At 43.5% G+C, this 21,149-nt stretch overlaps 1 protein-coding gene across 1 annotated transcript in view; it reads left to right on the forward strand.

Annotated features, from left to right (window-relative positions):
- The window catches only part of Glis3 (GLIS family zinc finger 3), a 426,546-nt gene extending 407,119 nt beyond the window's left edge, over positions 1-19,427 (forward strand). Inside the window, exons 9-10 of the mRNA XM_059259342.1 lie at positions 17,736-17,918; positions 18,719-19,427. Coding sequence (XP_059115325.1) covers positions 17,736-17,918; positions 18,719-18,855 — 320 coding nt within the window. The 3' untranslated portion in view covers positions 18,856-19,427. The remainder of the gene's footprint in view (positions 1-17,735; positions 17,919-18,718) is intronic.
- Positions 19,428-21,149: the final 1,722 nt, after the last annotated feature.

Below are 21,149 nucleotides of genomic sequence, written 5' to 3' on the forward strand. Positions count from 1 at the left end.
ACTACGTGGGCAGCATGGGTGTGGGCTCAGTGGGAGTCAGAGTCATTCATCTCCATGAAACAGTGTTTCAGGGTCCGTGTTTTAATGCTGCTGAAATCTGGGCATATCTCTCAGTCAGTGGCATCCTGTAGCCTGTAGCGATCTCACTTTCTGGTGGTCTCTAGACGAACAGAGCAATTCACAGTCAGCATTGTCCCGAGTCCAGTGAAATGTGGTATACCATGCTTTGATTACAGTTGTGAAACCCATTTTTAAAAACTTTAAAAAATTAACCTACATGTGGAAAAACTAACTGGAAAGAATTTCTCTAAAATGCTGATAGTTTGTTTTTAATCAGGCTAACGCTTTTGTGTCACCCCCCACCCCATTTTCTCTTTTCTAACAAAACTGTATGAGTGGGTTATGAAGGAGGCCAGTTTGTGTGGGGATCGTGTCAACTAAACTCCATGTGTATGTGCAGGGTTTTGTGCCTGGGTTCACAGTCCCTGGTGGGGATGGTGTCATCTCCCTTCCTTCATCACTTGGTACAGGAAGTCGGTAGGAAAAGCGCCAGCTGCAGGCACGTGGCTCACTTCATTTCGGCCTCTTCCTCCTTCCTTCCCTTTTCTATCAGCCTCTAAGAACAAGGATCATGTTTGTAGCCCCAGGGTAAGCATAAGACTTGGTGCAAATAAGTATTTACTGGGTAAGTAATTGGCTCTTTCTCATTCAACAAATGAATAATGAACCAAGAGGACCCGGAGAGCATCCTCCATGTTGCTGTGGCAAAATACTCTTCCGCTACATTCCCCCTTTGAAAGATAAATAATGAATATCTTTTCAACTTGAAAATGATGGACTTTTTTTTTAAACTTCCACTTTCTTAATTGTTAAAAACTTCCATAGCCAATGAGAAACAGGTAATATCAGCCATAAATTGGCTCAGAATAGAGTTATGGAAAATGAGAATTCATAACACGCTCCAGAGAGCTGGCCAAGTGGCTATAGTGATGAGATTGCAAAGAAGCTACCCATGTGTTAGCCACCCAGTGAAGGGATGTGGACACAGATGCATCTTATTCCTCCTCGCAGCAGGTTCCTGAAACTTTCTAAGGTCAAGCATTTCTCACCAGCCAGTCCTTAGATAAGGACAAAATGTATATGCTGGTCTTCAGGGAGTGAGGGAACCTTCCTACCCAGGTGTGTTTTTTAGCTGCAGCTGTCCCCTTTCATTGCTCACATTTCCTGGATGAAGTTACATGGTATCCTAGTGACAGGAACTAAAACACCATTTTTTAAAGCCACAAGCTGGGTCAGATTTTCGAACTCAGTGGCCACATTGAGTCTTTGTACCTTCTCTAAAGATGCTCATGGCTTTAAAAGAGCATCACAGCCCATCTCCTCTGTCTGACCTGCAGCAGGGGGAGAAGTCAGGGAGAGATGCCATCCCTCCATCTGCAGAAATGGGAGCCGAGACGTGGACGGATATAAAATATCTGGGCATTGCTACCCTGGCGCAAGAGGTCCACATTTCCAAACTGAATCCACAATCAATGTGATTCCAAGTCAAAGGCACACCAAAAGAAACACAACTCTCCTTGGGGAAATGTAGTGCCTCTTCTTATATGCTATTGCCTTACATGGAACTTAGGCAGAGTTCAGATGGTCTATGGTCTCACTGATAGGGAAGAAAAGAAGACCCTCTGAACTTTGTTAATCATCTGCTAATTGATACTGAACTTAGACATTGTGTGCTGAACTTGTATTTTTATGAAGTACAGGATACACTTCGTCAGGATTAACACCAACGTTCTTTCACATGTCCTCACCCTGGTTTTATTGACACCCACCCAACCCATTCATATTGCCTTGATTAGTAAAGAGAATGCGATGTCTTTCGTACTTAATGTTGATAGAATTTTCCAGCTTCTGTTTGGGTGATATCTCTAGGGCAACTTCTTAGTACACTTGATCTTTTCTTTTAGATGTCAACATAAGGACACTCTTTCCAACCATGTAAGCTTTGGTCTTTTCTTTCTTGTCAGGGTAATTCTCTTGCCCAGGCAGGCTTCAGAATTTTGCCTGGATTAGTTGCCAGAGAGTTGATATTTGTACATTTTGTTATGGTACTTACTAATGGATAATTTCTTTTTAAACGCCCTATTCACTGCTGATTTGTTCAAATGCCATGGGAATTCCTAGAAGAGCATTTTCACAGTCTTCCTGCTTCTGGACACTTCAAAGAGAGGCCAAGTTCAGTTCAACGGGTGTTTGTTGGTCCACCCTCTTAAGTACCAGGCAACGAGAATGCCATTTAATGGCTGCCTCACTGCAGTAGTTGAAAGGGGCAAAAGAAACCTGCTTCGAGGAAGATGCCCTCAAAGGGTCTATAGAGGTAATGCCTGAAAAGGATATTGAAGATGATATGGGGGAATGGCACTGCCCAGGAGGAGAAGCCAAGGGCACAAGGAAGAACATAAATATCAGGGTGGAGTATGCGGAGAAGAGAGACACCAGGAACTGGTGTCCTGTTGGGTGCCCAGGTTAGACCCAAAGTGGAGGAGAGGATGCAGGGGAACAAGGTGGCCTCAGAAAGGAACCACATGTCACACTTGGTGCAGTCGCTCTGATGTTTTACAAACCTCATATGCAGGTCTGTGCAGAGGGTGACCCGGGACAGGCAGACAAATCAAGCTCTCACTATCAGAATTAGACTGCGCTGTCTGGGAAACTCAAGCAAGTGGCTGGAAGGGAGTTGGCTTCTCTCAGATGCAGCTGGGAAACTGGAGGAATGATAGGAGAAGTAAGGTTGTATTGTGTGTGTTCACAATCTTTCTGAAGAAAGGAAGGATGGAATAGCAAAGAAGAAATGGAAACACACCCAGCTTAGGTGCTACAATGGACAAAAACCCTTTCAGCCTTGTCTTAATAAAATCAGAAGTGAGCAAAACCCTAGGGGCTTCCTGCTCAAGAGAATCGCACACCCGGCCTTGCATGGAGTTTAGCGTCTGCCCCTCCCTTTCACACACTTGACATGGAGTACCTGCAGGCCACATGCCCTACTCCTTGCTGTTTTTTTCCTCTCGTGTGTTGTGTGTCTGTGTCGATGTGCCATATGTCTGTGTTTATGTGGATGTTCCTATGGGTGTGTGCACATGGGTTTGTGGGTGTGTGTGCACATACAGTCAGAGGACAATGCCAGATTTCTTCTTTGGTCATGCTCCACATTACTTCATGAGACGGGGAGTCTCACAGAACCCAGAGCTCACCAGTTGGCTAGGTTAGCCAGCTCATAGTTTCCAGGGATCTGATGACTTCCATACTCCACAGCAGTGAGGTTGCAGATGTGCACATCAACACCTGTATTTTTTTAATGTGGATATCAGGGATCCAGATTAAGGTCCTCATGCTTGTGTGACAAATACTTTACCAGCTGAGCTGTCTACTCTGCCCCTGTTTTGTGGATTTTTGATAGCCACTCAGAAGCCGATAGCCACACTGAACTGGCTGTCCAACTTCCTCTTCCGTGGTGTGTTACCACTGTTTCCTGTATCTGAGTGTACTGGTCAGTACTGACTTCCTGAAGACCCAGTTATTTCACATAAGCATTCGGGCAGAGTGTGAACTTCCAGAATTTTTTTATAATGGTGTAGTAACAACAGCTGGGTACAAACTTACTGTTTTTACATGATAAGATGGCCATTGTAAGAGCATGTTGGGTAGAGGGACAGCTCAGTTGAGCCAACAGTGTCCTGTTCTACCATCTTCTACCTTGTCACTTTGAAAGGGAGCTCTCCCATCATCCTGGTCACAACAGGAATGCTGACATTCTACACATCATATGCTTTGCTGGCTTTAGGCCGAGAAGAGGACAGAATGAATGTAGTACATGACCTCCCTCAAAAGCAAAGCTGAGTTTATTGAACACACACACACACACACACACACACACACACACACACACACACACACTCTGCGGGGTCTGCCTTACATTCTCTCCATTTCCTAATCTGTGAAATGGGCAATGCTACCTATCTGGAGCACAGATTCATTTATCCTGCCTCTTGGAAATCAGCCGCTCCTTCTAGGGGTCTGCCCAGATTTTTGCCCATGTCCTCCAGCCTCTTGGGTGCCTCTCAGGCTTCCACTGCTTACTCTTATTTTTCACTCCTTTGGAGTTTCCAGTTGCCAACATCCCATCATCCATGGTCCAGTTATCCAGTTTCATTAGGAAAACACCATGAGGCTGTTAGATGCCTGCACAGTAGTAGTGGGAAGTGGGACCCCTTGCTTTTGGTCCCAGCCCCTGGGGTTTATAAGCCTTCTTTTTCATGATTTAAAATATGCCCTGTCTGTGGACCCCCGAAGAAATGAGCCAGACAGTGTCCAGACAATGGTGGCATTTTCCTACCTCAGTATGAATCTGTAAGCTTGTCAACTCAGTTCAGATTGACTGCATGGGGAAACAAAGGGTTTCTAGCTTCCAGCAGCCCTCAAAGAACAGAACACATTATAAACGGCTTGTCCTAACCACCACATCTTTCCAGCTCTGGAAATCAGAGCACACTCTTAAACGAGAATGTTGTGGCAGGTAGGAGTTCAGTTCACCTCTTCTTCTGTGCCATTTACTGACCACAATTGCTTATTAGCCCTTTCCATGAAGAATTCTTTGGGGTATCGCCATGCCTGATCTCATGGCTAGGAATTCAGAATGTTAAATCTTTAAAGGTTAACTCTTGAGGAATTTTTAAAAAGACAAAAAAAAAAAATACTCCCCCTCTCTGGGAAATTTAGTCACAACTGCATATTCGAGATTGCAAAAGAATAAAGTCTAGTAATGGTATTGCTTAAGTGGACTGTGAGCCTGCCATAGCTCTGAAATCTCGGAAGATACACATACAATTGATTAGAGATCAAATGTCATTGACTTCACTGAGAAACTTATGAGATATTTACAAAAGAAATGAGCCAGTGAGTATACTTGATGCTACTCAGATGTTATCAGCAGCCATAATCAGGAATCCTTTTCTGTATCAGCTCTGGTATTATTAAGGCCTATACAGTACTAAGGATTGATTAGAGCCACAGAAATCCTTAATTACTCTCATATACTTAATTACTACACAATTACCCCAAGAACAGTTTTACATAAGTAGTACTTGATAAATTCTGACAGCCTGCTAATTCTACAAACATCAAAGTTAAATTTAGGTATGTGTGCTGATTCAGTCGGCGTTTCGACATCACGTTTGTGGGAAGGAATGTAAGACGGTCGTCTTGAGTCAGAATTGCTGCCTGAATGATGGATTAAGGCACTGAACAGTGAGGAACCTACATCTGTGACACGAATGCTTGAAGTATTGGCACACAGAGTTTTATGTGTGAGCACACGCCTGACCACATAGATTGAACCTACCAGATTAATGTGCTATGTTTGATCAATAAGGATACTAAAGTAACTAATTCCCTAAATCCTGAGTTTACTGAAGACAGAGAGGGTATCTTCCCATGGTGCTTCTCAGAGTAAGTGCTTACTAAATAATTCTTAATAAATATGAAAGACTAAAAGAAGAAGAAGAGGAGGCCACTTATATTGGATGAGCTAGCCTTGGCACACTCGTACCTCACAGTCAACCCTAGGATTCTCACACAACATTCTGTGTGCTGTCATAGTTTAAACTCATACTGCTATTAATGGACTTTTTTATTTTTATTAACGTCCTGCTTCTCTACCATGTGTCTTCAGTGTATGTACATCTACGCTTGTATGTTTACAGCAATACGCTATCTCCTGAGGGACTTTCTCAGGAAGTGTTTCTGGAGAAAACTTTCTGGACTAATGTGTATACATTTTGGAGGTAGATAGGGGCTACCAGGGATGTCTCTGTAAGACTGCCCTAGGTTTACACTCCAGCCAGCAGACATGGCTGTCCTGTGGCTTCCCAGTGGTTGTCAGTCTGTACAGCAAAGCTGAATGACTTGCTTTAATTTTCCCTTTAGTTAGCAGAGTGACTGAACCTCTTCCCATGTCACCATTGATCACCAAGGCAAGTTTTAATAATAGGGAATCAATGACAGAACCAATGACTTGGGCTTCTGCATCATTTTAGCCGCCTGCTCACTCACCCTTCAGTCAAGCTGTAGCATTGGCAATGAAGCACTTTGTTTTTGTGGGGTTTTTCTTTCTTCTTCTTCTTTTTTTAATTGGAACTCAAAAGTTTATTGACGAGAAGGAAATACCTGGAGAAAATTTTCCATTTCATCGGCTGTTGTGACTTCTCCATCACACACTTTAAACGTGCCTGCGGTAAGTGTTCTATATGAAGTGGTTTTTCATTATTTTGAGGAAGTAATAACAGGTTTTCAGAAGGAAATACTCTCTCTTGTAGTTGAAACTCATGAAATTTAGTCTCTAGTGAATAGAATTTTGAAGAAAAAAATATTTTTTTCCTCATAGCCCTACTTCAAGAGCTCTGCTGAGCTCCACAAGGATGGATTTGTTAGTGGTAATCTGCAATCCTTTCATTTTAGCTGGAATTTTCCTTTGTACGTATGATAAACAATTCGTAGTTTGGAGCAGAGAAGTGAAGAGCTGTGGAGAGAGGAGAAAAATGAAAAACCACACGTCAGGAACAGCCGAGTTACTGGTAATGAGGTCACTGTGCTAATAAAACAGAAAACCAAACACTGTGGCCCTGGGAGTGGCATGGTCTGCCCCTGCTCGGCTCCTTTCTGCTCAACACTATGTTGCAAATCCATCCCAGTTGCCTTAGAATTTCTTGTTGGTTTACATACAATTGGTAGAGCTCTTTGGGATTGCAGGAATTTTTCTTCTCTAATCTAACCAAATTGTTCTGACTAACCCCTCCAGTTCACTCTTTTGCAAGGCCTTCAAGAGCTATACCTCCTAAATCACAGTTCTGGTAAAGTGGAAACATTTAGACATCTCTTCTAGATCATTTGAGTGTAACCACCAGCCACTCCCTTTCTGCATTTCTTCACCAAGCCCAACCTCATATCACACATCCCAAAAGCAAGGTCTCAGATTTCTCATCATTATGGCAACATGACTCAGGGAATCTGAATCAGTCCCGTAATTATCTGTAGATGGGCCCGTATGCAGCAGTTTCTCAGCAAGAGTGTATGGTAATACCTACATTTATATTAACACAAATGCTTAAAATTTACTCTTACAGACTTCATGGTTTGTCAGGTTGCAGTTAACTCTATAGCAACCATTCTCCATTATAAGCATGTGGCGGGGAGGGCAGGCAGTTATTGTGAACCCTCAATTCTCCTACACAGTTCTCTTTGTCTTCAGGTTTAATGGTCTGTCTGTCTGGAGTCCTGTGGAAAACAGTGATTCAGAGCAGCAAAGCAATCCCATGTTTTCTGGAGAGAGCCCATCCTCGTTAGTTTTAACTGTCAACTTGACACAGCCTAGAGCCACCTGAGAAGGGAGTCTCAGTTAAAGGATTGTCCAGATGAGATTTGCCTGGGGGCATGCCTGGGGGCATTCTCAATTATTAACTAGTGTAGGAGAGCCAAGCCCACACTGGGTGGCACAACACCTAGGCAGGTCATCTTGAGCTGTATAAGAAAGCTCCTGTCTCTGAGCCTGCAAACGAGCCAGCACAAAGCCGGGCAGGCCTCCAGGGTTTCTGCTGGACTTCCTTGGCTGTGACTTTGTTCCCAGGTTAGAGAGTGCTGCCTTCAGGCTCCTTCTTTGACTTCCCTCAGTGATAAGCTGTGACCCAGAAGTATGGACCAGATAGACGCTTTCCTCCCTGTGGTGATTTTGGTCAGAGTGCTTGATGACATCAACATGAATCAAGCTAGACCAAAGCCCATCATACTTTTTATCACCTTAGTTGACCTTCCTCCACTTAAGAAAATGTGCATGAGCCAGGTGGCGGTGGCTCACGCCTTTAATCCCAGCACTCAGGAGGCAGAGCCAGGCGAGATCCAGGACAGGCACCAAAACCACACAGAGAAATTCTGTCTTGGGGGTTGGGGGGGAGGGGGAGGAAAGAAAATATCCATGATAGAAAGGGAAGCCACGGTATTTCTTCAAACTTATGTACCTTCGTGTGCAGGGATCCTCATTCCTAATCTTTGAACTCAGTTGTGTTCCTTCTTACCATCAATATTCTCACCAGAGGCCCCAGCCATGGCTTCATTCACTCATTCATTGATTGATTTCCATATAGTCGTTTTCTTCGGTGTACCAGGTCCTACTCTGACTACTAACTAAACCTACATTAATAAAAGAAAAAAAAAAACAGCACAAAGTTCATGGCTCTTCTGAGTCTGTATCTATCTAAGGGGCATCTTATATATTATATTAGTCCAATAATTATATTCCTTGACAATTTCAACCGACTTTGAGTTCAGTAGTCAGAGAAGATTTCCTGTCCACAGAATCATGGAATCTTTTTGTTCCCTGTGGGGCATTACACATTTCAAGATGCATATTACAAACTTAAATACAAAAAGTGTGATGTGCAATGGGAGGGGATTAAGTAAGAAAGGAAGGTCTCCGTCAACTAGATGTGCTCATCAAAGTTGACTCCCAGAGCGGCAGTGGGAAGATGTTAGCTCCGAGAAGAGGGTGGAGCAGGGACTTCAGGGTTGGGTATGCACACGTTTTGAAAGTACACAAGAGTCCAATTCTCTGGTGGCCAGTGGAAGAAGACAAGAAGGTTCCTGGGGTCCAGGGACATTTTTGAGGCTTCAGAAGGACTGTCTACTCTCTCATCTCAGACCCACGTAGACATTTTCCCATACTCTTTACCCTGAGCCAAGATTCCATCTTACTGTAGGCTTGGAGAACTGGAAATTCATATAACCACAGGTTTGGATTCCGAGAAACAGAAAGTCATCTAGTTAGTAAAGCAGGTGGAACTTGGGGCCTTGTTTACAGCTACACAATAGAAATCTAGGCCACACGATGATTAGAGAGGCAACAGTAGGCAGACTGCGTCATTCATATGAGGTCCCACGCTTTCACATTGGCCGGGAACTGACACTAAAGGGCACTAGAGGAAGAAGCCATGCAAATCATCTAACTGATGACTGCTGGCCATGTGAGTCAAGCTCACTCACGGCCCCAAGATCTAGCAGAAAACATGGTCCAGCTCAAAGAATAAAGACAGCCCTCAGAAGAATTCTCCTTCCCCATTTCAAATAGAACCCAAGCCCTTGAGATTGTGATTTCAAATGTTTTAAGAAATTATTTCATGATGTTCTTGGAGCATTCCAAATGATGTGTGAGATATTCCTCATTAAACACAGGCTTCCAGGCATTCTTCCAGGAGTCCTGATTCTCTGCGCCTGAGAGCCCAGGAACACGTGGGTTCTGCCCAGGTGGACCTAATGCTTATGGCATCCACTTGGAGAATCTCTGGCCTCCTTCTCAAGTAGTCCCCTCTCCATGCACTCCCCTTCATCCAAGTTGGAAGGATTCACCTAGTCTGATGGTTGTCATCTTCCTTCTCTATTTCTGTCCTGGGAGCTTCCACACATATAGTGTGGTCTACATGCTGTAGAAAGCCAGTATGGCCTTTGTGAAAAAGACAGCAGCAGATTAATTAAACCTGCATTCTTTGCCATACTTGTCTTATACTGCTGTAGGTCTGAGTATCACTAAGTCGACAGTGCTTATGAGCCTTTGAAGAAGGAGCACAACAACCAGGTGCTTATGTAGTCCATGTGCTCTGGCACCAGTATTTTTCCTGAACTATGTCAGCAAATAGACCAAGGTTAGAATCTGGGTTCTGATAAATTACTCTAACATGGCTACTTCTTTTTCCGTAAGCTTGGGACAATACAGCTTATCTGGAAGGCTGTGATCAGCATAAAGATTGTAAAACCCCTATGTAAAACCCCTAGGTCTGTGCTTGGCTCTGAACCAGCAAATTCTAATATTTGGCTATTTAGAAATATTAGTATAGTCGGAAGAGTTTCCTACTTTATTTGCATGACATCAAGTGAACCAAATATCAGCTACAAAGTCTTCGACAGTCCCTCTGCTTCCATGACATTTGTTTCAACTACCTAGTTCCAAAGAAGAAATATCAAGTGGCTATGTATGAAGGACTCTTTAAAGTGTTTTGACATTAAAGTATCTGGCAAGTAATGAATGTGTATTCCCCCAGGCTGTTCTCTGAGCAAAACTTGAGTGCATGGATCAGTTTGATAATACATGACCCCCAAACTGTAAACTGATGGTTCTTCAGGGGCTTCTTGCCCATTAATCCCTTCTTCTCTTTGGCCTCTGTCATGGATTACAGAAGATGTTCAAGGGGGGAGAGGTCACAGTTTCCTAAGGGAATCAGAACCGTGATGTGGATGAAGAAAAGAGAAGAGCCGGGAGATAAAGCTCTCTCTCTTCTCTGTCCCTTTCTCTCGTTTTCTATCAATATTTGTATTTTCAGAGATGGCCTGTGCTAGTCAGTTATTGTCAACTCGACACAAAGTAGACACACCTGGGAAGAGGACTCAATTGAGGAATTGCCTGCATCAGACTGGCCTGTGGCACATTTTCTGGATTGACTGCTACTTGATGGAGGAGGGCCAGTCCACTGTGGGTGGTGCTATCCCTGAGTTATAATGGAAGCTAGTCAAGCAAGCCAGAGTGAGCAGACAGGCAAGCAGTGTTCCTGTGTGGTCTCAGCTTCAGTTCCCACCCTGCCTTCCTCAGTGGTGAACGGTTACCTGGAAGTGGAAGTTGAAATAATCCCTTTCCTCTCCATGTTGCTTTTTGTGTATGACGTTTATCACAGCAAGAGAAAAGTAGCTAGAACATGGTTTTAATGTGGGTGAACGTGGGGATTCCTAATCTGCTGTTAGTGACCATGAGCTTTAACTTAAGTAGCACCCACCAGGGAGCACCCACTGAGCGAAGGAAGCTCCTCATCTCCAGAGTGCATATAGGGCTGCTTCAGCAGAGGTCCTTCTTCCTTTCCAATGGCCTTTTTTCTCTTTCCTGTGTGCAGCATCTCTGGGTCCAGCAAACCCTCCCCTGTTCTGCCTCTGACTTTGCATCCTAGTGCTGAATGCAGCTAAAGACTGCACAGTAATTACATAACCACAGAGATGATGCGCCATCATTATGCAGAGGTGAGAGCTCCATGTGTCTGCTAAGAGAAATGATTTTTAGAGAGGAAAAAGACACTGGTACTGCTCCATCCATCACCCCATGGTTAAAGTAGTACAGATGTCTTGCCATGCAAATGTTTATTGAGTGACTACTATACAGCAGTTGCTATTCTAAGCCCTGTGGACAAACAGTGGCAAATTGGATGAGGTCCCTGACTTCATGGAACATATTCTTTGGGGAGAAAGAGTGTGTGGAGATAATAATAGAGATGCACACATTTGTCTTTTTTTTGGTTTTGAGCCTAGCCTTTAATGTCTGAGCCATCTCTCCAGCCCACAGTTATCATTTTTTAAGACTATTTCTTGAGGCAGTTTTAAGTTAACAGTAAAATTTTCTAGAAGATAAAGGTGGTTCTCTGGTAAATCCCTTTCCTTTTTCAGACTTGGTTGAAAGATATTTGAATACTTCTCAAGGGCAGAAGGTCACAGATCTCCGGGGCAATCTACAAAGAGCCATTGGAGTATTGGAGAAAAAAAAAATCCCAAGAGCCAAAGAAAATCAAAGTGTATGTTTCCTCTGTGTGTTCCTGTCTCTGGGACTCTGATAGGGCTTCTCCTGCTGTCCATCACTTGGGCTCATCCACATTCCTACAATCATATAACTAAGGACAAAAGTTCTACACTTCCTAAAGTAATCCATAAAATTACAGTCTTCAGAAAAATAATGGATCTCAAAGCTCATAAATAAATATACATCCTTCTTCTTTTGGCTATCACAAAAACCCAAATAAACAAAAAACATCCCAAAGGACTCAACAAGGCATTGCCATTGCTGAGTCCCCATCCAGGTATGGGATGCTCAGCATGGTGACAGGAGAGTCTCTTCACCGAGACTGACCCTCATTAACGCTAGGCGGGGTCTCCTGCTTAGACTTACCATCACAGACAAGGTCAGACCAAGGAATCATGTCAAACCTTTATGTATTGCTGTTTGTTCTTTCTGTTTGAGACCCTGAGAAAAGAGAAAAACGTCTCTTTCATCCCTGCATTTCTGTTATAAATGCGAGATATAGAACCATTCTACCCTATTTCTGTTTGTAAATGGGGACATTTATCTCAGTCCAGCACCTTCCCTGGAATCAGAGTTTAGCGGCTGTGCCTGGCATCACCATCACATAGTACAAGAACTTAGTTTAGCCAACGCAGTGTATGATACGACTTGACACCTTTGCAAAGTGCGATCTGCTGGTATGAGTCTTTATCCACACATGTACAAAAGTTGGGTAGAGCCTTCTCTGTTGACACTTCACCATCAGTGTTTCCAAGGATGCCACCAACCTGTGATGTTTCCACTCCTAGTGATTATAGTGAGGTGAGTCCAGAGTAGATGCTCCCACTCCTTGTGTGTATAGTGAGGTGAGTCCAGAGTAGAGGACACAGCGAAGATGTGACACAGATTGCTTTCTGCTACTGTTGTTTTCCAGAAGGGAAAGGGCTCTACAGAACGGGTGAGCACCCTGGTTAAACCCTTCACGTCCTGAGGGGTTGACTGTTGTACTTAGGTATTCATACTCCGGTTCCTTCCCACAAGGCTGAAGTGCGAGATGTGTAAGCAACAGATAGATGTAACAGTCTAATATACTTCCTGTCTTGAAGGCCAAGAGACTAAAATAATTTATCTGGCTTTATTTCAACCCTTAGTCCACTCTTGTGTTCTTTCAAGAATTTAATCAGGAACTTTGCTGAAACATGGCTGGCTAAGCCTGGGAATCTGGGTTGACCTAGAGTTACATTGCCTGGTGTAGTACTGTGAACCATGTGTGGTTGTTTAGATGCGGATTAATTAAAACTGAGTAGAAGTCGGACAGCTCCCTTCTGAATGCTTGATAAGCACATGTAAGTACTATGTTGTGTCGGACAGTGCAGACAAGCACTGCCATCACTGAGGAAGGTCCTGTTGGGCATCACTGCCCTGGAAATCACCTTCTCCCTCCTGGAACTTCCTTTTCCATTTGGGAAGGAAATTGTCACCTAGCAGTGGAAGGGGGACTGTGAACTCTTGATCTCACCTGTCATCAAAGGAACTCAGGACCCCTATGTGACAAAGTATGGAAAAAAGCTTTTAGGAATGGATTGTAGTGATATATGAAGAAAGTCATGGGCAGTTATAGGGACCGAAATGGGATACAAATAATCTTATGTATGTATTAATTTATATAAATCTGTGTATATATTAATTTATATATTAATTTTAGCTATCCTGCAGAGTAATCAATTCCACTATGACATTTTCACATGTATTATATAGCCCATACCTCCTCCCCACTCTTACGTGTGTGTGTGTGTGTGTGTGTGTGTGTGTGTGTGTGTGTGTGTGTGATTCAAAGTTGTGAAAGCATATATCTGGCCATTTCTCAACTATGTAAATAAAGATAATCTCTTTCATTCATTTTTATACCACCTACATTATTGTTATATTTAGCCCAAAATCTTTTGATAATTAGGAAAGCAAGTTTGTTTTTAGAAAGAAAAACGAACTTGCCAAAATTGAGACTAGGAGGAATGAGTCGAGTTTCCTTGATCTTTTAGATAAAATGAGATGACTTTTACATCCACCCTCTTCCATTCTTGGAAGTGAAATAACTTGTAAAAAGAAAAAAAAAAGAGGGGTGGTGTTTGTAAGTAACTGTGATAGCTAATATTTCTTGTCAGCTTCTGTTGGTTTCTGTGTCCCCATCCATTATCAGTCCTCAAGGGCAGGGACCGGCTCCTGGTCCTTTGGTCTCTCCAGCTTTTCTTGAACTAGCAGTTGATAACCATTACTAACTGACTGACTGACAGACTGGCTGACCTTGCCATTGCTCTCAGATTTTATGCACACAAAATGTGTTAACATCTTGCCTCATTTTGCTTTGGGTCTGAGAAGTCATGTTCTTTCCAAATTTGCTGTTTGAAAACCATCCACTGGAATACAGGAACCATTCATCTGAAAAAGAGTTGGCCTTTCTCTAGGTTTGCATGTGTGACAAGATCCTAATGGAAACTTTTTTTAAAATTTGTTACTTTTATGGAAATAGCACTGGGTAGAGAACACGTTAAAATTCTTTGGTTTGACATAGCGCCACCACCCAACAATGTATTAGGTGTCTCTATTGGGGCTACCTGAAGTGAGTAGGGTGCAGTTAATGAAGAAGAGTCTCCTTTCCCCGGCTAGCTAGTAGAAGTAACTAAACATGCTTGTAAGGACATTCTGGTTTTGATAGGTTCTCCAATCAGGCACAGTCCCCAGGCAGGAACTATAGACTCCTTGGCTCTCTTCTTCCTTAGGTCCCACCTGGGAGATAAAAGCCCAGAATCCAGTGTGGATTATCACTAGGTATATTTTGCTTTATCACAAACCTTTTAAACTTATACACATCACAACACCAGAATACAGTTGGAAGCGTGTGACATTTCTGCTCCCTCTCAGAAACAGGAGGGGAGATTCAGAAAAAGAATGAATTAGTTTTCACAAAAGGCCAGTGAGTGTCTCTGCGGTTGTACCTGAATGATTGATGTCCCTGTTTAGAGAGCCGTGGGAGTTCAGTGAAAAATGGCTTCTCTTCTTGGAAGGGTAATGTTACACTAAGGAGTGATAGGAGGGGATTTATGGGTGACAAATCTGAACAGAGCCAGCATGGAGCTATAGATAGCAAATGTCTGTTTTGCTCAGTAAGGAGGCATTACATTCCAATAGAGCATGGTAATCATTTCTTCCTGATGGACCCATGCTGCTTTTACATGTGCCTGCCTTTGGGGACCCAAAGTTAAGCTCTGTCAAAGGGATGACCCAAACTGACAGATCCAATTTCTGGTTCTTTCAAATCACTTAGACTTGTTGTTCTGGGCCCACTGAGGTGAATGAAGAAATCTTGGTACATATTAGCTCCTGAAGTGTCTGGGAACCATAGCTCGTTTCTCCAGTGAGCCCATGATGTTCCGTTTTCTTCAACTTGTGATAAGCTTTCAAGATTACAATAATTCAATCTTAATTCCATACTGGGGCTTACTGCCTAGAGTTACATCCATTCTTACATTTGTTTATTGAAGGACATCTTGCCTTTTGGGGAATTTAATTTCCCGTAATCAAATTTAGCTTATTTTTGAGAACTGTATTTTCATGGTAAAATTATTTTACTTATAATTTTGCCTATTTTGCAAATACATATATAAATTATATTATTAAAATATAGAGAATAACATTATATGCTATGTAAACTCTAACTTGTATAATTTTTATAATTGCTCAGTGTAAGATCATCACTACCATTAACCCCATTTTACATTTTACAGGTTAAGACACTGAGACACCAAGACTATGCAGTTGGTATGTATTGTAGTGAGGATTTGAACCCAGGCAGACAGACTCCAGAATACTCACTACTATTAAAGTCTGGGCAGAAATAGAACAAAAAGACAACCACAGATAAAAGTATTTTGTTGTGTTCATCCTATGTTTAGACCTTCACAAGCTGATCTTTCATAAACTATTAATTTTGTGTCTTGCCATTTTTAAAAAGAAACCAAACTGAACGGTGTTGTTAGGGTGCATGGTGGCGCTGTTTGGAGGGCTGGCCAGTTGTCCCATCAGGGAAGTGTAGCTTCCTGTACTCTACCTTTCCCTGATGCTGGACCATTTGACCTCTGGTTGTGCCATCATTTGTGTGTAATAACTGTCTCAGCAGAACATGCTCTTCAGAATAGTCTTCTAGGGTTGCTAATTCTCAGAGGTAAAACTGAAGTCCAGAGGAGTAAACCCAGGGGATACTTGTAGTTCGAGGTAGTCAGACACTTGTCCAAAGATTTGGAAAAGAGAATCTACTTTTCCCAATGTCTCTAAAACTAGGCAGAGTACCTTCTTCTCCAGTCATACTTCAGCCCCAAGGAGAGACCTTGCCAGTATAATACATAGAATATGAAATGGCATTGTTATTTTAATGTCTTTTTCTTGGTTATCTGGGAAGTTGACTTCTTCATTCTGGTCAGCTACTTGAGTATTTGAGAGCGATCTGTTTGGATCTTTGCCTGTCTCATTTAAAAGCATACAAAGCCATTGGGAATTAAAAACAGAAGTCATTACTTCATTTTCCTCTCTGCTTAGATATGGGATGTCCATAGATAAGTCTTAGTCTAAACTGTAATGACGCTTCAGTGAAACCTTACATGAATGTTTTCTGTGGAGTCTATATAACATGGATTGTTACCCACTTGGAAAGGATTGCACTCCGGTGGGAATGTGCCCTGAACAGAAATCTGCATTTGGTCTCTGTCTAACTCCATAAGCTCCTAGAGGGTGGGGTCTGTGTCTTTAGGAACAGTTAAGCACATTTTTAGTGATGTTTACAGCAACTGTAGGCTAGCCCTCCACCATGGTGAGCCAGGCATTTGCTCTGTAGCTTAAGTCCCAAGTGAGCCTTGAGAAGAGTGTATTTGAAGTCGGGTGCATGTACCCAATTTCCCTGGTTTTAGAGAGAGCGAAGAAGAACCAAATAGCCCCACCCTTCCTCATTGAGAGAGTCTCAACAAAGCTTTCCAGTCTTAAGAAGAGATGGCTGTAATGGTGGAAGACATTGGAGACCAGGATTCCAAAGTGGTGTGAGCTGGTTCTGTCTTCTCCATCAGATAGTGTTTGCAGAGGAATCCTAGGGCACTTCCTCTGGTAATCCCCTCATTCTCCCCATTAAAAACAGAATAGTAATATCAAGAATGACTGACATTTCTAAAGCACTTTAAAACATTATAAGCTTGCTTCCTTAGCCAGTGACTCAGTCAGTCTACACAATAGCCCTGTGCAGCAGACAATGGCATTCACATTTTACAGCTGAGGAAACACACAATGGAAAGCAGCAGCGGGGCCTCAGCTCCCCCATCAATCGAGTGTGGAATGAAGATTGCATTATGGTGTTTTTAAAAGCACATTACACGCTCAGAAAGTAATCCATTGATACACATTATCATGAAGCAAAGAGAGAAAGGGGAAAAGTAAGGAATCGGGAGGATGGAGAGGATCATAGGAAAGGACCACGTGGGAACGCAAGACAAATACCATTGAATAAGAGCAGGAATGACGGGGAGAGATGAAATATGACTGTCAATCGGTTGGTGGAGATTTTCAAGCATTGGGTATCTTTCTTTTCTTTCATCCTAGTATTTTTTCGCGTCCAGTTTCCCTTTGACTGCGAGGATCAGAACAGTAATAGTGACATAGAATCCAGTACACCCAGCTGTGGGGCACTAGGAACCTATTTGAAACCACAGGAAGATGGAAGTGTTAGAAAGATGGATAGATTGGTCTATGCTAGGTTTTGTTTGTGTTTATGCTGTGTATGACTAAGGGCCTTCTGCGGGGTTTTGGTCAAATGTGGAAATGGACTGAAATGCAGGATACAGAAGTTAAGATACATGCACATCCCAGTGAAAGAGACTGGGATGAGAACATTTCTCCCTAAAATGGTCACAAGCCAGCAAGCCTTGAATGCAGCTCATCCAGACACTTTGTTTAGAAGATGTCTCAGGATGCAGAGGCATTTTGTCAAATCAGTCTGACTCTGTGAAGTTCTTCCTGGAGAGGGATGGTTTCTGCCTTGAAATAGCTCATTGCCATGCTTGTATTTCAGGATTTTATGGCCAGCTGCAGACATTCTGCCCCCCGCATTACCCTGATTCCCAGAGAACTGTGCCACCCAGCAGCTCCTGCAGTATGGTGCCTGCCTTTGAGGACTGCCTGGTCCCCACATCCATGGGTCAGGCTGGCTTTGATGTTTTCCATAGAGCCTTCTCAACACACTCAGGCATTACAGGTGGGTGTCTGTGACTTAGTCAGCAAGAAGGGAAGCCGGGTGCTTTTCTTGTGGCTGGCAGGGACTATGTGGAATCTAGTAGAACTCCCCCTGAGATACTTCTCATCATCACCTTCTGCCCTGGCTCTCACCCTTCTGCCCACCCGCACAAGGGCCAACGTTTCTCCCCTAGACTGTGGCAGTTCCTTCTAGTATGCCTCCCCAGTTCACCACCTCACCTTTGCCTTTCTACCCGTTTGGCATTGCTTGCTAACCCAGTGATAAATTATGCCACTTTCTTGCTAGAATATCTTAGTAGTATCCAGTCTCATCAATTCTCAAGCTGTCTTCTCTGGCACAACGAGGCCCACATGATTTTACTTTGTCAAGTTTTCCAGACCTGCCTGCACAGACTTGGCCTTTTTGGCTTTACCCTTATTCTGGCTTATACTCACTTTGCTGATCCCACGTGTCCCTTCGTCTCTGCCTTAGCTCTGTTTCTTCCTCCTGGAATATTCTTTCCTTACTTTACCATCTGTAACTCCCATTCTTTCTCATGACTCAACTTTACCGTTATCCCCTTTCTGAGGTCACCCTCATTCCTTGCTAAACCACTTTTGACCAGCTAAGGTCATATTTTGTGTTAAAGCACATCAATGCAAGCCAGTATCTTCCCCCATTCTGTTCCTCCAGGACACACCTCGAAGGCCTAAGTCTTAGCTCCCACCAGCATCTGGAGGCGGCATGGGGGTGCTGTGTAGCCAGTGGGGCTCTCCATAGTGCGGGCACTGACTGACGGTCCTGTGTTCTTTCTCTTCCAGTGTACGATTTGCCTTCCGCTTCTTCAAGCCTCTTTGGGGAAGCTCTTCGCAGTGGCCCCGAAGATCCCACATTCTTGCAGCTCAGCGCTGTGGACCGTTGTCCTAGCCAGCTCTCCTCTGTGTATACTGAAGGCTGAAGGCTCTGCGGATCTCCCCTGCACATCCAGGACCTTTGAGTCACCTCCTACCTTCACACTCTGACAAGCAGTGTGAGGATGCCAACCAAATCCGTGGAGCCAGTAGAGTCACCAGGTCTTTGGAAGGCAGGACTGGATGGTCTTCGGATCTGGCTTTTCAGGAAAGCTCGCACCTCTTCCGTTTTCCCTCAATTGGCTGGGCCAGGTGACACACAGGAATTTCTTTTCAAAGGGAATTTAGAGTCTCACTTTAAAGATACCTGTTCCTTCCTGGCTGTCAGCTCTCAAAAGACACCAATGAATGTGCACATGAATGGGATGACCCTTGCTCAAGACTTAAGGGGAAGACTGCCCAGTTACCAGAGGCAGAATGTGCTGCCTCGCCCGTGTTTTCCCTCATGGCTGAGTGATGCACAGCCATAAACAGTGTGGGAAATCCATGTCCAAAGCAGGCGTGGCTTGGACTCTCTCAGACTCTGGCTTTAACATTTGTCTTGCATAGACCATGCTAACTATTGCTTCTCAATTGATCCTCCAATGGCAAGATAAGGTTTTATATTTGGCAACCTACTTTTTTTTTTTTTTTTTTGAACTTCAAAGACTTGCTTTTTACATCTACTTTTAAAGGAAAAGTATCTAAAGGTTTGTTCTTTTGGTATAAGTCATTACCGTTTTAATCACCCCAGCTACATGTATTTTACTCCAGTTGTAGCTCTTCCTGGCCTAATTTTGCAGTTTAGCAAAGGTTATCTGAGGGAAACAGAAGAGTGTACACACACACACACACACACACACACACACACACACACACACACACACCCCTCTGCCTGCCTCCCTCCAGGATTGTTGCAAAAACCCTTAAGTCCTGTGTATGGTGGTATATACCTCTAACCCCAGCACTTGGAAGGCATTCTGAGTTTGAAATGATCCTGGTCTACACAGTGAGTTCCAGACCAGCCAGGGCTACATATTGAGACCATCTTAAAAAAATAATAATAACCCTCCTGTATTGATGGCTCAGTGACTCCAGCTTGACAAACGTTTCATTCGAATGGTTCATATATTGCCTCAGCTCTGGTTCTGTGCCCAGGACAGACTGGGAACCATGAGAGATGGGACACATTGAGTCATGTATGTAGCTTTGTTCAGGAAACCAAACCAAGGGCACCTGTTGTCCGGTTACTCTGTGTGCCTTCTGCTTGGTTCCTTACAGGGATCCCCTCATCTGTCTGTCTCCTCGACTCTGCTCCCCTCCCCGTTTCCCTGTTTCCCCATCCTTTCCTCTTCCTTCCTGTGTTTCAGACATACCGACTATCCACCAAATCCTAGCAACTCTTGGGAAGGTTCACAGAAGGTAGACTCAAGAAAGCAGCTTTTTGGAACTCTGCTTTGCAGGCCTGGAATTTTTCAAAAAGCACACAGCCATTTTATGTTAAGCCTAAACAAGACATCATTTTCTGGTGATATTTTTAGGAGGGTACTTAAAAAGATGCTGTGTCCTAGGGCAAAGGCTATACAAATAAGCCAAACTCCAAAAAGCTGGTCAATTCCAACATTCTAGTTCGCTCACATTTCAGGATTTTTTTTTTTTCTCCTTGAAAAATGCTTTTTTAGCAGAACTGAAGCTGAGTGCTTCATGAAACTGAGGTCACTGTGACCTTAAAAAGCTTGGTATCTGAGGGTCATGAGACTGCTTATACCCTAATACAGACCTGTGAGTCTGGCCCCAAGTCAGAAGAGTTCCACCTCATCCCCTGCTTCATTCCAGGATGCCACTGAATGGGGAAGAAACAGAAGCCAGTATGGGTTCAGTCTCGCAGCACATCGGTCTGGTGTTGCTGAAGAGACCGCGTTCTTGAGGGGAACTACTGCATAGACGTCTAAGTCACAGGACTTTGAATTCTAGGTCTTCTGAGCTTTAAGGAAGGAAGCATGTCAGGCTTCCTCCCCAGGTGAACTCTCGGGCTGCTAGACACTACGACCCTTGTAGACCTGGGGGGTCGTTACAGTTGGGCTGAGCCTGAACACATACATGTTAACAACAGTTGGGCTGAGCCTGAACACATACATGTTAACACACCGGCTTATTTGATAGTGACCCTCATTTGACCCCTCTCACACTCTAGAAAGAAAAGGAGACCCCACTCTCAAGAGCAGCATATGTCAGTTCTTAAACCCTCAAGCTTTTGCAAGACACTCCAAGCATATTTCATTTGGGTGATAAGGAAAGAAGAGATGAAAGGTTGATTTACCTTATGGAGTTCTAGAAGTAGGAGGAGAGTCATAGAAGGGAA

The sequence above is a fragment of the Peromyscus eremicus genome, chromosome 1 (assembly GCF_949786415.1).
Source record: "Peromyscus eremicus chromosome 1, PerEre_H2_v1, whole genome shotgun sequence".
Classification (NCBI taxonomy): domain Eukaryota; kingdom Metazoa; phylum Chordata; class Mammalia; order Rodentia; family Cricetidae; genus Peromyscus; species Peromyscus eremicus.